Source organism: Aquarana catesbeiana, linkage group LG13, assembly GCF_042186555.1.
Source record: "Aquarana catesbeiana isolate 2022-GZ linkage group LG13, ASM4218655v1, whole genome shotgun sequence".
In the NCBI taxonomy this organism is placed as follows: Eukaryota; Metazoa; Chordata; class Amphibia; order Anura; family Ranidae; genus Aquarana; species Aquarana catesbeiana.
Window position 1 is genome coordinate 238905721 of NC_133336.1, and position 13553 is coordinate 238919273.

Below are 13553 nucleotides of genomic sequence, written 5' to 3' on the forward strand. Positions count from 1 at the left end.
TGAGGGCATGTGGTCTGGTACAGTTCAGGAAGGGGGGGCGCTCTCTCGTCCCCCCCCTTTTCCTGCGGCCTGCCAGGTTGCGTGCTCGGATAAGGGTCTGGTATGGATTTTTAGGGGGACCCCACGCCATTTTTTTAAATTTTGGCCGGGGTTCCCCTTAATATCCATACCAGACCTGAAGGGCCTAGTATGGAATTTAGGGAGACCCCCCACGTCATTTTTTTTTAAATTGAATATGAATTTTTTGGGGCGACCCCACGCCCTTTTTTTTTTAAATTTTGGCGCGGGGTTCCCCTTAAAATCCATACCAGACCTGAAGGGTGTGTTATGGAATTTAGGGGGACCCCCACATCATTTTTTTTTACATTTTGGTTCGGGGTTCCCCAGTGGGGAATTCCCATGCCGTTTTTATCAATGAACTTCTAGGTGTATTGTCGGACAGGCAATTCATTAATAGCCGCGAGTAGTTTTAAATGACTTTTTTTCCTTTGAAATGTCATTTTGCTGTCAGACTGTTCTAAACACGGGAAACATGCGCCCCTTTACAGGCATACTATAGACACCCCCCAGGTACAAAATTTAAAGGGATATTACACTTTTATTGTTTCACTTTAAGCATTATTAAAATCACTGCTCCCCCAAAAACTTTTTTTTGCATTGATCCATGTCCCCTGGGGCAGGACCCAGGTCCCCAAACACTTTTTATGACAATAGCTTGCATATAAGCCTTTAAAAATTAGCACTTTTGATTATTCATGTTTGTGTCCCATAGACTTTAACGGTGTTTGCGTGTTTGAACAAATTTTTTGCCTGTTCGCATGTTCTGGTGCGAACCAAACAGGGGGGTGTTCGGCCCATCCCTAGTCATTGATGATGTCAGTTATTCAGTTCCAACAAGGTGTCAGTGTCACTATTACAGTCCAGCTATAAGTCACTGATCGCCCACATTGCTAGTATATAAAAAAAAATGTTGGCGATTATTATTATGGAGATTGCCATTTATATTGAGAGTTGTCATTTTCTAAACTGGCACCGATGCTGGGGGATATAATTCCAGAAACTGGGTCTGATGCTGGTGGTCATTATTATTAGCTTGCCGACCGTATCACATGTACGGTGACTCTGCTGCACTGGATCATGTACCAGGTACATAATCCAGCACTACCAGGTAAGGGGCACACGCGTGCACCACCGGTGACCCGGCTGTGCTGTGTGGGTGCTGGCCAATGGATGACCACCGGCACCCACCGATCGTTAGAAAGACACACAGGACAGACCTGTGCCTATGTAACCAAGGCAGAGCTCTGTCCTGTCAGCGGGGAAGCTAAGCTGCGGTTTTTCAAAGCACTTTAAGTACCTCTAATAAAATACATATATTTAAAATGTGTGAGTGAACTCTGATTCTATCGAATTAAACTTCATTTAATTTGTATTAAGTAATATCTTCCTGTTTTGAAATGACACTGACTCTTTCTTTATGGGAGGGGGAGGCGCAGTTTGCCATCTTCACCCTGGGCACCGGATGACCTTGTCCCGGCACTGCCTCTGTCATAAAAGGTGCTACAGAAAAGTTAAGGATTAAGAGACAAGTGTCAAAGGCACGATATGACACATCGGCTAGAGATTTGCCAGAATTGAATATTGAAGAACGAATCCATACGAAACCATGACCTGGAGATCGAACAGGCCGTTGGAGAATAGGTACTTGTCTGCAAAAGGTTGCACCATGCTCCTATCTTGTGGACATTGAAGGAACTCTCTATCGCCGCAATCGAGTGGATTTGAGAGTGGCAGAGCAGCCTGAATCTCAGTATACTGTTGATAGATCAGACTCACCCAGTATCACAAGGACATACTCACCCATTGACAGTGAGGCATGTATAGAGGCAATGCCTCATACCAACGGCAATGACAGTTCTGGGAAGGCAAGTATACCCGACAGCTGTCAAGCGCAGAGCATGCCAGTACATGATGAGAGGAGCCAGTAACTTCAGAGAGGGCTAAAGGAATCCTTGCACAAGGGCCAGTCTTCACCCATAGTGGTAGATGTTCAAAACCACCTATGAGACTTAACCTATAGAATGTGTTATTGCTGTGTCTCTTGAATTTCACAATGTTCATTTATTAACACTAAAAGGGGAGATGTTATGGATGATATGTTTCTTTAAATGCAACTCTATGGTGCATCTCTGTTGTACTTCTTCCTGTGTGGTGTTTCCTGTTCCTGCTGAGTCATTCAATAAACATGGCTTCTGTACAGTAATGGCTTGTGCTGTCTCTTTACATATATCACATCAAACAATCCCCATCCAAGTTTATTACTCTCAATAAAATAAAATAAAATCCCAAAGACACTGACTATTCTTTGACTTTGAGTGACTGTGAAAATTAAGAGGGTGTGCTACATTTGAGGGCTTCTCAGGGATATTTCCCATGGTAACCTGCACGGCCGTTGCTCCCAGCATCTGGAGTTTCATCGAGCCAGAGTCTGGGAGGACTGGGGAGAGAGTGTCAGTCTGGGAGGACTGGGGAGAGAGTGTCAGTCTGGGAGGACTGGGGAGAGAGTGTCAGTCTGGGAGGACTGGGGAGAGAGTGTCAGTATGGGAGGTCTGTGGAGAAGTTAGCCTGGAGTAGGGTTGCCACCTGTCCGGGATTCACCCGGACAGTCCAGTTTTTACACGCTCTGCCCGGGTTTCTGACTGCCTGTCACCCGGACACCAGCCACCAGGGCACCCTCAAAAATTATTATAACACCCCCATAAAAGTTTAATCAGAATTTAGGATCCATAACATGTATTAGAATGTCACATATCTTTACATATATATAACTGTATTGATGGAAACAGCCCTAATTACAAGGGACTTGTTTCTCTTTGTGGAGGGACACAGAACCTCCTGGCCGCATTTCCCGATGCTCTGCTTCTAGTCCCGGCTACTGGAGCCCTCTCTGGACTGTTCACTGCTCACAGACTGAACTAGTGGAGAGAGCAGTAAGTGTGTGGGGGGCGGGCAGAGGGAGGAGCTGCAGGGAGTGTGAGGAGGGGACAGCAGGACAGAGAGGGGAGGAGAGAAGCTGGCTGCCCATTACCAGACTACATATGTGAGTATTCATCCCACAATATGTTGTGTGTATCTGAGTGCATGTATGTATCTCAGTGTATGTGTGTATATGTATATAATTGAGCATATGTACAATATATATCTGAGTGTGTATATATGTGTGTATGCATGTTTCTTAGTATATATATCTTAGTTTTTCTTTACAGTATGTGTGTATGCATGTATCTGAGTATATATATATATATATATATATATATATACATACACACACACACACACACACACACACACATATATACAGTATATACACATATACACACACACACACACACACACATGTGCTGTATGTAATTGAGCATATGTATATATCTCAGTATCTGTATGTATTTGAGTGTGTATGCATGTTATTAACTGAACATATTTCGATATCTGAGTATGTAATTTACTAATTTATACAATATATATAGAATAGTGTGTTAATTGTTTTTAGATTTATGTATATATAGGAAGGATTATTAAAAGTTAAGTTCAACTTTTGGAAAAAAAAAATTAAAATGCCCATTTTTTTTGCAGGTAAAAAATAGGCAAATATTTTTTTTTCTAAGAAATCTGTGAATAAATGGCCCAGCCTTGTGTACGCACATTGTCATGGGGGGGGTATTGGGAGGAGAGGGAGGGGGTGGATGCTGAACATGTTATGCCCTAAATATGGGTGTAACATGTAACTTGCTCAGAAGGGTAAACTTAGCCATTCATTTTAGTGGCCAAGGGGTAGTAAAACTAGTGTTAGGAGAAAAGGGCTGTGCTGGGAGAATGGAATTTGGTGGGGGAAGGATTTGTGCTAGGAGGAGGAATTTGGGCTTAGAGGAAGGATTGGATTTGGAGGATTTGTGCTGGGGAGGTGACATTTGTAGGGGAAGGGATTGTTCTAGGAGGGGGATTTTTGGGGGGAGGGGGGTTGTACTAGGAGGTAGAATGTGGGGGAGCTACAGCTGCTGATTAGCATTTTCTTGACAAGGTCGAGTGCTGCTGTCGGAATCCAATAGGGAGATTCCTCCATCTACATTACTTCATTTGCTTGGATCGAGTTATTTTTTTTTTTTTCGTTCAGCCCACTGGCTGAATGAAAAGTTACTGTGTATGGCCAGCTTAAGAAACTCCTGCACTTTTCATACTATTGTACATTACATACTTCTGACCAAAGTTATAATTTTCTCCACAGTTGCTGGTTGCTAATCAGTCCCTGACTATTTTAATGACAGTCTTCTTTAAGGTAGGCTCAAAGAGTTAGCTGTCTGTTTATATTCAGTGCACATAAAATCATATGTAATGGTAGCGTTTAATTTTTTTAAAATGATGGTGCTGATGGATATGCATATCTGTGAGATTATTTCTTGTGGCAAAGCAAACAAAGCCTATTTTATGAGTTCACAAAGGTTTGATTTATTAAACCATACTCCTTTAAGCCCATTCACTGTTCTCTGTAATTGGTCCAGCACCCGGTGTTCACTGTCATGCGCTGTGCATGCCATATTACTCTTAAGTTTGCGTGCCCAAAGGTGCCACAGGTCTTGTATAGTTCTAGCAACACCCCTGTATTATACCCAGGCTATCCACAATGACCACCAACCCCATAAGGTACACAATACTCCACTCCTGGGCTGATTTAACCTAACATTTAAACAGACAGTTTGCAAAGTATTCATTTAAATTTTTTAGAAGCATTGTCCATCTCACTACCCCCCTGTCCACTCCCACTCCAATGTCTTTAACAATCCTGTTGTCTATAGTGTATACTTAAAGAGGGGGTCCACCTAAAAAAAAAATATTAAAAGCCAGCAGCTACAAATGCTGCAGCTGCTGACTTTTAATAAATGGCCACTTACCTGTCCCAGGGTCCAGCGATGTCGGCAGCCGACGCCGATCACTCGCTCGACTCTCGGCAGCTGCCGCCGCCATCCTAGGTGAAGGAATCAGGAAGTGAAGCGTTGCGGCTTCACTTCCCAGTTCCCTACTGCGCATGCGCTAGTCGCGCTGCGCGTTGTAACTGGTCCCCGCTCTCTCCTGGGAGCTGTGTGTTTCCCAGGAGACAGCGCGGAGGGACAGGAAGAGGCATAAACTCCCGTGGGAGTCTATGCCGGAAGTGGGTGCAAATACCTGTCTTAGACAGGTATCTGCACCCCCCTCCCCCCTGAAAGGTGCCAAATGTGACACCGGAGGGGGGGAGGGTTCCGAAAAGCGGAAGTTCCATTTTTGTGTGAAACTCCGCTTTAAAAAAAAATGTCGTGCGCCAGTAAAGTGTTCGGGTTTGGCTTGAAGAAAAGGTGGCAACCCTAGCCTGGAGGGCTAGTGAAAGGAGCAGCTGCAGCCACGCCGGTTGGCATTGCCTGAAGAGATGGTGCTGTGATCAGTGACCACAGAGAGGAAGTGCTGGGAAAGTGTGAGCTGTGTCTCCCCTATCTTCAAGTATAGGGGCTGCAAGTCCCTGCTTGTAATAGGCCTTGAGTGAGTGCTGGAGGAAGAAGAGGATATAGTATATATGACCCTAGATAGGAAGAATTATCCCTGAAGTTGTTTAAAGTCAAGTGGACATCCCATAACTTCCAATCTTTATCCATGTTTATATCCCTCAATAAAATAAAAAAAACAAAGTCACTGACTGCTCTCTGACTCTGAGTGATTGGAAATTTTGTGTACCTAGCTGTGCAGGAGTGGGGGATGCCATTTTACTTGCTCCTTAGGGCGTGCGCTAAATGTATATAAACACTTAATCTTCCTGGCTGTATGATTATGTCAGATTTTTTAATCTCAAAGCGGTACATTGTTTTACATGGAAATTTGGTGTTTTATATTGTAGGCCTATAATTCTTAGTAATAACACACTGAAATCTGTCCAAACAAGAGTCTATTAGACATCCCGGTATGATAAAGTTTGAAACACGAAATCATAAATTATATTATAATAAATAACTATAAATAATATAATAATAATACATTTTATTTAATAATGTAATCAAATTGAAAACACTGACATTTTCCCAGTCGCAGTATTTTTGCTGTCATCACTTTCAGTGTCTGATGACGGAATTTCCCCACTGATCACTATCGCTCAATTCTGCAAGTGATTCCAATTTACTATCGCTGTTTTCTAGCTGTCTAAAACCGATTTTGACGTAAAGGGACGCTTTTTTGGATGCCGTGGACAATCTCAAGTTTCCAGGCAGAAAGAACAGTATATACAATATCTCACAAAAGTGAGTCCACCCCTCACATTTTTGTAAATATATATATATATATATATATATATATATATATATATATATATATATATTCATGGGACAACACTGAAGAAATGACACTTGTCTACAATGTAAAGTAGTGAGTGTACAGCTTGTATAACAGTGTAAATTTGCTGTCCCCTCAAAATAACTCAACACACAGCCATTAATGTCTAAACCGCTGGCAACAAAAGTGAGTACACCTCTAAGTGAAAATGTCCAAATTGGGCTCAAAGTGTCAATATTTTGTGTGGCCACCATTATTTTCCAGCACTGCCTTAACCCTCTTGGGCATGGAGTTCACCAGAGCTTCACAGGTTGCCACTGGAGTCCTCTTCCACTCCTCCATGACGACATCACGGAGCTGGTGGATGTTAGAGACCTTGCGCTCCTCCACCTTCCGTTTGAGGATGTCCCACAGATGATCAATAGGGTTTAGGTCTGGAGACATGCTTGGCTAGTCCACAACCTTTACCCTTTACTTCTTTAGCAAGGCAGTGGTCGTCTTGGAGGTGTGTTTGGGGTCGTTATCATGTTGGAATACTGCCCTGCGGCCCAGTCTCTGAAGGGAGGGGATCATGCTCTGCTTCAGTATGTCACAGTACATGTTGGCATTCATGGTTCCCTCAATGAACTGTAGCTCTCCAGTGCCGGCAGCACTCATGCAGACCCAGACCATGACACTCCCACCACCATGCTTGACTGTAGGCAAGACACACTTGTCTTTGTTCTCCTCACCTGGTTGCCGCCACACACGCTTGTCACCATCTGAACCAAATACATTAATCTTGGTCTCATCAGACCACAGGACATGGTTCCAGTAATCCATGTCCTTAGTCTACTTGTATTCAGCAAACTGTTTGGGGGCTTTCTAGTGCATCATCTTTAGAAGAGGTTTCCTTCTGGGATGACAGCGATGCAGACCAATTTGATGCAGTGTGTGGAGTATGGTCTGAGCACTGACAGGCTGACCCCCCACCCCTTCAACCTCTGCAGCAATGCTGGCAGCACTCATACGTCTATTTCCCAAAGATAACCTATGGATATGATGCTGAGCACGTGACCTCAACTTCTTTGGTGGACCATGGTGAGGCCTGTTCGGAGTGGAACCTGTCCTGTTATACCGCTGTATGGTCTTGGCCACTGTGCTACAGCTCAGTTTCAGGGTCTTGGCAATCTTCTTATAGCCTAGGCCATCTTTATGTTGAGCAACAATTCTTTTTTCAGATCCTCAGAGAGTTCTTTGCCATGAGGTGCCATGTCGAATTTGCAGTGACCAGTACGAAAGAGTGAGAGCTATAAGACCAAATTTAACACACCTGCTCCCCATTCACACCTGAGACCTTGTAACACTAACGAGTCACATGACACCGGGGAGGGAAAATGGCTAATTCGGCCTAATTTGGAAATTTTCACTTAGGGGTGTACTCACTTTTGTTGCCAGCGGTTTAGACATTAATGGCTGTGTGTTGAGTTATTTTGAGGGGACAGCAAATTTACACTGTTATACAAGCTGTACACTCACTACTTTACATTGTAGACAAGTGTCATTTCTTCAGTGTTGTCACATGAAAAGATAGAATAAAATATTTACAAAAATGTGAGGGGTGTACTCACTTTTGTGAGATACTGTAAATGTCACTGGTCACCAAAAAGTATCACTTAGGGTTAGATTTGTCCGCCGCAATGTCGCAGTCCCGCTAAAAATCGCAGATTGCCGCCATTACCAGTAAAAACAATAGAATAAAAAAAAAGTTCCTAAATCTTTCCCCCTATTTTGTATACGCTATAACCTTTGCGCAAACTAATCAATATACGCTTATTGACCTTTTTTTTTTTTACCAAAAATATGTAGCAAAATACATATCAGCCTAAACTGATGAATAAATGTGTTTTTTTATATTTTTTTATTTGGATATGTATTATTGCAGAAAGTAAAAATGTTTTTTTTTTCAAAATTGTCACTATTTTTTTGTTTATACTGTAGTGCAAAAAATAAAAACCGCAGAGGTGATCAAATACCACCAAAAGAAAGCTCTATTTGTGGGGAAAAAAAGAAAATCAATTTTTTGGGTACAACATCGCACCACCGTGCAATTGTCAGTTAAAGTGATGCAGTGCCGTATAGCAAAAAATGGCCTGGTCATTAAGGCGGCAAATGCTTCTGGGGCTGAAGTGGTTAACGTGGTGAGTATTTACACTTTTATTGTGGAGGACTATATTGCATAGCTCCCAACTGTCCCTGATTTGGAACAAAGTCCCTCTGTCCCTCTTCTAGGGTTGCCACCTGTTTGGGATTCACCCGAACAGTTTGGGTTTGAAATCATGCGTCCGGGTTTCAGACTGTCTGAGACATGGACACATTATTTAGACTGGACTATGGCTTCCCAGCAGGGTTGCTGGCTGCAGTTGTCTAAGCTGAGAGTCTGTTACACTCTTTTTCACATCACCCAAAGCCAGCACTAACAATCTCCCCCCCCACACACACAGACAGGAGAGGAGAGAGGGCTCAATCTGCACCTCTTTCTCTTGCCCCTACCCCTCTGTGTCTGCCCACACTCTCATCTCCAGGGCTGTGCCTCAGAAAAGGAAAGTGGGGGCTGGAAAATTGAAGTCCAGCAGCCTCAGATACATCTGCATGAGAGGTGCTGACTGCCAAGAGGTGAGTGAGCTCACCATCCATCCCTGTCTGTGACTGAAGTCTCCCCCCTTCTCTCTCCTGCCTCTGAGTAAGTACACTAAGGCAAATCAGGGTTCTCAGAGCACCCCTTACATCAGAGTTCCCCTTTACACCAGAGGCCGCACTGTTCCCCCTTACATCAGAGTCTGCAGAGTCCCCCCTTACAGTCAAATCTGCGGATTCAGATATAAAGGGGGAACTCTGTGGACTCTGATGTAAAGGGGGAACTCTGTGGACTCTGATGTAAAGGGGGAACTCTGTAGACTCTGATGTAAAGGGGGAAACTCTGTGGACTCTGATGTAAAGGGGGAAACTCGGTGGACTCTGATGTAAAGGGGGAAACTCGGTGGACTCTGATGTAAAAGGGGAAACTCTGTGGACTCTGATGTAAAAGGGGAAACTCTGTGGACTCTGATGTAAAAGGGGAAACTCTGTGGACTCTGATGTAAAAGGGGAAAATACTGTGGACTCTGATGTAAAGGGGGAAACTCTGTGGACTCTGATGTAAAGGGGAAACTCTGTGGACTCTGATGTAAAGGGGGAAACTCTGTGGACTCTGAGGTAAAGGGGAAACTCTGTGGACTCTGATGTAAAGGGGGAAACTCTGTGGACTCTGAGGTAAAGGGGGAACTCTGTGGACTCTGAGGTAAAGGGGGAACTCTGTGGACTCTGAGGTAAAGGGGGAACTCTGTGGACTCTGAGGTAAAGGGGGAACTCTGTGGACTCTGAGGTAAAGGGGGAACTCTGTGGACTCTGAGGTAAAGGGGGACTCTTGTGATTAACTTCATATGATTAGACAACTATGCATACTATGAAAAAAAAATCTGTGCGACGCTGAAGTGTTCAGGTTTGACTTGAAGAAAAGGTGGCCACCCTACCCTCTTCCCCCCTCATTTGTCCCTCATTTTGGTCTGATCTATATAGTTGTATATAAAATGCACTTTTTGTCTTCCAAGAAGCGTTTCCCAGTGCTAAACCTTTCATCCAAATTCTAAATTGCTGTATTTGTAAATTTCAAAAGCCAATAAAAAGAAACAATAGTGGTAAAAAAAAAAAAAACACTTGTAGGTGCAATTCATTATTTTTTATGTGAATATCTCCTTTAAGGGGGCATGGCAGGGGGCGTGTCCTATGCCCACATACTTTTGCTAATAGGTGCCCCTCATTCCCATCTCAAAAAGTTGTGAGGTATGATATTGGGTTTGCATTCTTGTATAATATCACAATATCGACTTGCACGGGATTTATGATTTATGTGGGAGGTGTATTGTAGTGCCACACCTAAATTATATAATTTTTAATAGCCAATCAGAAGACGGAATCTTGTAAACCTAAAGATCATACTAATGGGTACCAATGTGGACAAAATTCATCTGTATATCCAATACGGGGAAGGGGGCAGACCAGGTCCTGAAGAAGCACTTGTTAGGTGAGTTGCCATTAAGTACAGTAAACCTGCTGTATGTAATCAGAACATTTTTAAAATTGAACCCCGCCAGATTTTTCTTTTCTTTGTCTTATTGGGGAGATGTCCTCTTACTTCCTGTCCTATAGCCAATACAGGAACTGAGAGGAAAGCCACCCACAGTGAACCAGGGTCACCAGAACTGGTGTGTCCCTGTTGGTAAATTTCCTCTCTAATTCTGTTCTGGTGACAACCCAACATTTGGAATTTTTTTCCTCTGTTGATGATAATTGCCATCAGGAGAAACAGAGATGGTGAATCTCCCTAACTGGGGCACAGACAGCAATAAAAACCTGACAGTGAGTCTAATTACTCTCCATTCTATCCAATCTTATTCAAAACTAAAAAAAAAAAGAAAAAAAAATAGCTGATCTCTTTTTACATGATTATCTAAAATGAAAATACAATGGACCTCATATGATATAAGATCATACAGATTTACGTTGCAAAACAAATTCCATGGACACTTACTGAACACAGTGAGATGATAGAAGCATATTTTTAGGCCATTTCTGACATATCGCGCTTGGTAGGTCCCTTGGTCTTCCAGTCTTAGCTCGGTTATTGTCAAGGATCTATCAGATGTGCTGCTCAGTCTTCCTTTAAACTGTTCTTCTAGAATTCCAGGAGGTCCTCCTGGTGTTGTTGTGGCGATAGGAGCTCCTGTTTTACTAAAACTCCAAGTAATAACTGGGACCCCGGTGTGATCAATTTGTAGTGTGACTGCTCCTCCTAGAGCGCCAGTTACATTTCTTTCTCCACAGGGTACCTCACTCATTACATCTGATGAATAAAAACAATACTTTACAATAATATACATAAAGTTAGAAATCTATAGACACTGCATAAATATAGAGCCCCCCCCAATCCCTTTGTGAATATACCATCCTCCACTTATGTGAAAGTTTTGTAGAATATTTTGGAGATGTCGAGAAATTTGTGTCCATTTAGCCCACAGAACCTTTGTGAGGTCAGGTACTGATGTTGGATGGGAAGACCTGTCCTTACAATTCATCCCAAAATTGTCCAGTAGGGTTGAGGTCAGGTGTCTGTACAGTCCACTCCAGTTTCTCCACACTAAACTGGTCACACCATGTCTTTATGGAGCTGGCCACCATTTATGGGGTCAGGTACTGATGTTGGATGAGAAGACCTGGTTCACAATCAACTTGCCAACAGGTCACAGCATGTCTTTATGGAGCTGGCTTCATATACAGTGGCACATCAAGCTGGAACAGACAAGGGTCTTGACCATACTGGTACTACAAGGTTGGAAGAGTGCAATTATGTGTAGCCAGATGCTTGGTAATAGGGATACTGATACTGTCCTGTAGCAGCTCTTTCTGCGCTATCACTGAACTGACCTGCTGGATTTATTCACACTGTCTGCCTCCTGCCACTAGGGGGAGTTGGTAAGTCAAAGGAGCACCACGGAGTTCTATGCTGGCTGCAATAGAAAGAGGGAGTTGGAGTTCAGGAAGGGAGCCATGCTGTGGATCATCCAGTGGATCATTGGACTACTATTCCCAGATGAAGAGGGAGGAGAAAGTGTTTTGTGTTTTCCTGGGCTGAAGATGAACAAGGACGGTGCCATTGCCGCCGATTTCAAATCACATGCCAAATTGCTCCAATGTGAACCAGGGCTTAAAGGCATCTAAATGGCACCACTGGAGGCAACAACACTCTGTACTATAATGTAGCTGTTCATATCTCCCAACATTTTGAGATGGGAATGAGGGACACCTACTAGCAAACGTATGTAAGCATAGGACACGCCCCCTGCCACACCCCCTTAAAGGAGAATTAAACAAAAAAAAAAAGGTTAATTAAATTCACAAGGGATTTTTTTTTTTACCACTACTATTCCTTTGTATTGGTTTTTAAGATTTACAAATGCAGCAATTTAGAATTTGGATGAAAGGTTTAGCCCTGGCAAACACTTTTTGAAAGATAAAAAGTGCATTTTTTTATACAACTTTAGAGATCAGACCAAAATGAAGGGACAAATCAGGAGAAAAGTGGGACAGAGGGACATTGCTCCAAATAAAGGACAGTCCCTCAAAATCAGGTACAGGTGGGAGCTATGGCTGTGTATAAACTGGCTGATTAGCTGGGGTCAGTTTGTGTGCAGCCAGAACTCTGCAGAAACTCTGAGGCCCCTTTCTCATCTAGCAATTTGGGACCACAGGTGGAATTGCTGTGATTCTGCCCACGATTCCAAATAAACACTGGAAAAATGCAGCACACATCTTTTTGTTCCATTTATTTTTTCCACTTTAGGTCTGCCCTATAGGAGTTTTACTGCTACAGGGCAGCAGCTGTGCACCAGATCACGTGTATATATACATGATCCAACACATCCGAGTAGGAGGCGCACATGTGTGCCCCCAGTTGCTTACTTCCACTGTCATTATACACAGCGGAAGCCGATCAGTGGGTGCAGGGTACTGAATGTCTACTGGTAGAATGGAGACAGAACTGTGAATACATTCCATCTCTTCCCCTAGTAAAATCACCTCACAGAGCATAGTAAACACTGGTCAGGCACACATTTATCCCTTTGATCACCCCTGATGTTAACCCCTTCCCTGCCAGTGTCCTTAGTACAGTAAAAGTGCATTAGAGCTGCACGATTAATCGTTAAGAATCGAGATTGCAATTCTTTCCCCCTTGCGATCTTAACAAAGCATTTTCCCAATTCTATGCAGAGTTCTCTGCTCAAGCCGACAGCTCTCAATAAAAAATAAAAAGATAAAAACAGGCAGTCTGTCAAGTTTTACAACTTTCCTCAGCAGCTGAACTAACTATAAACATTGTACCGTTTTGTGTTAGTTTTTCAAAGGGATGGACTTCGGTCTGTAAATGAGGGAAGTTTACCCACTTAAAGTGGTTGTATACCCTTTTTTTAATTTTTTACCTACAGGTAAGCCTATAATAAGGCTTACCTGTAGGGTTTAGGAGATATTCACTTTGCATGCAGCCGCTGACGTCACCAGCACATGCGCTGTGAAGGCCCGGCTGAAGGTCCGGCAGACCTTGCCGGGAAGAAGACTAAGGCCCCTTTCACACT

The 13553-nt window shown here is 43.2% G+C and overlaps 1 protein-coding gene across 1 annotated transcript in view; it reads right to left on the reverse strand.

The window, feature by feature from the left end:
- Positions 1-11262, reverse strand: part of LOC141117046 (SLAM family member 9-like) — a 44864-nt gene extending 33602 nt beyond the window's left edge. The window contains exon 1 of the mRNA XM_073609630.1: positions 10955-11262. Within this exon, the coding sequence (XP_073465731.1) occupies positions 10955-11261 (307 nt within the window). The 5' untranslated portion in view covers position 11262. The remainder of the gene's footprint in view (positions 1-10954) is intronic.
- Between the last annotated feature and the right edge of the window lie 2291 nt (positions 11263-13553).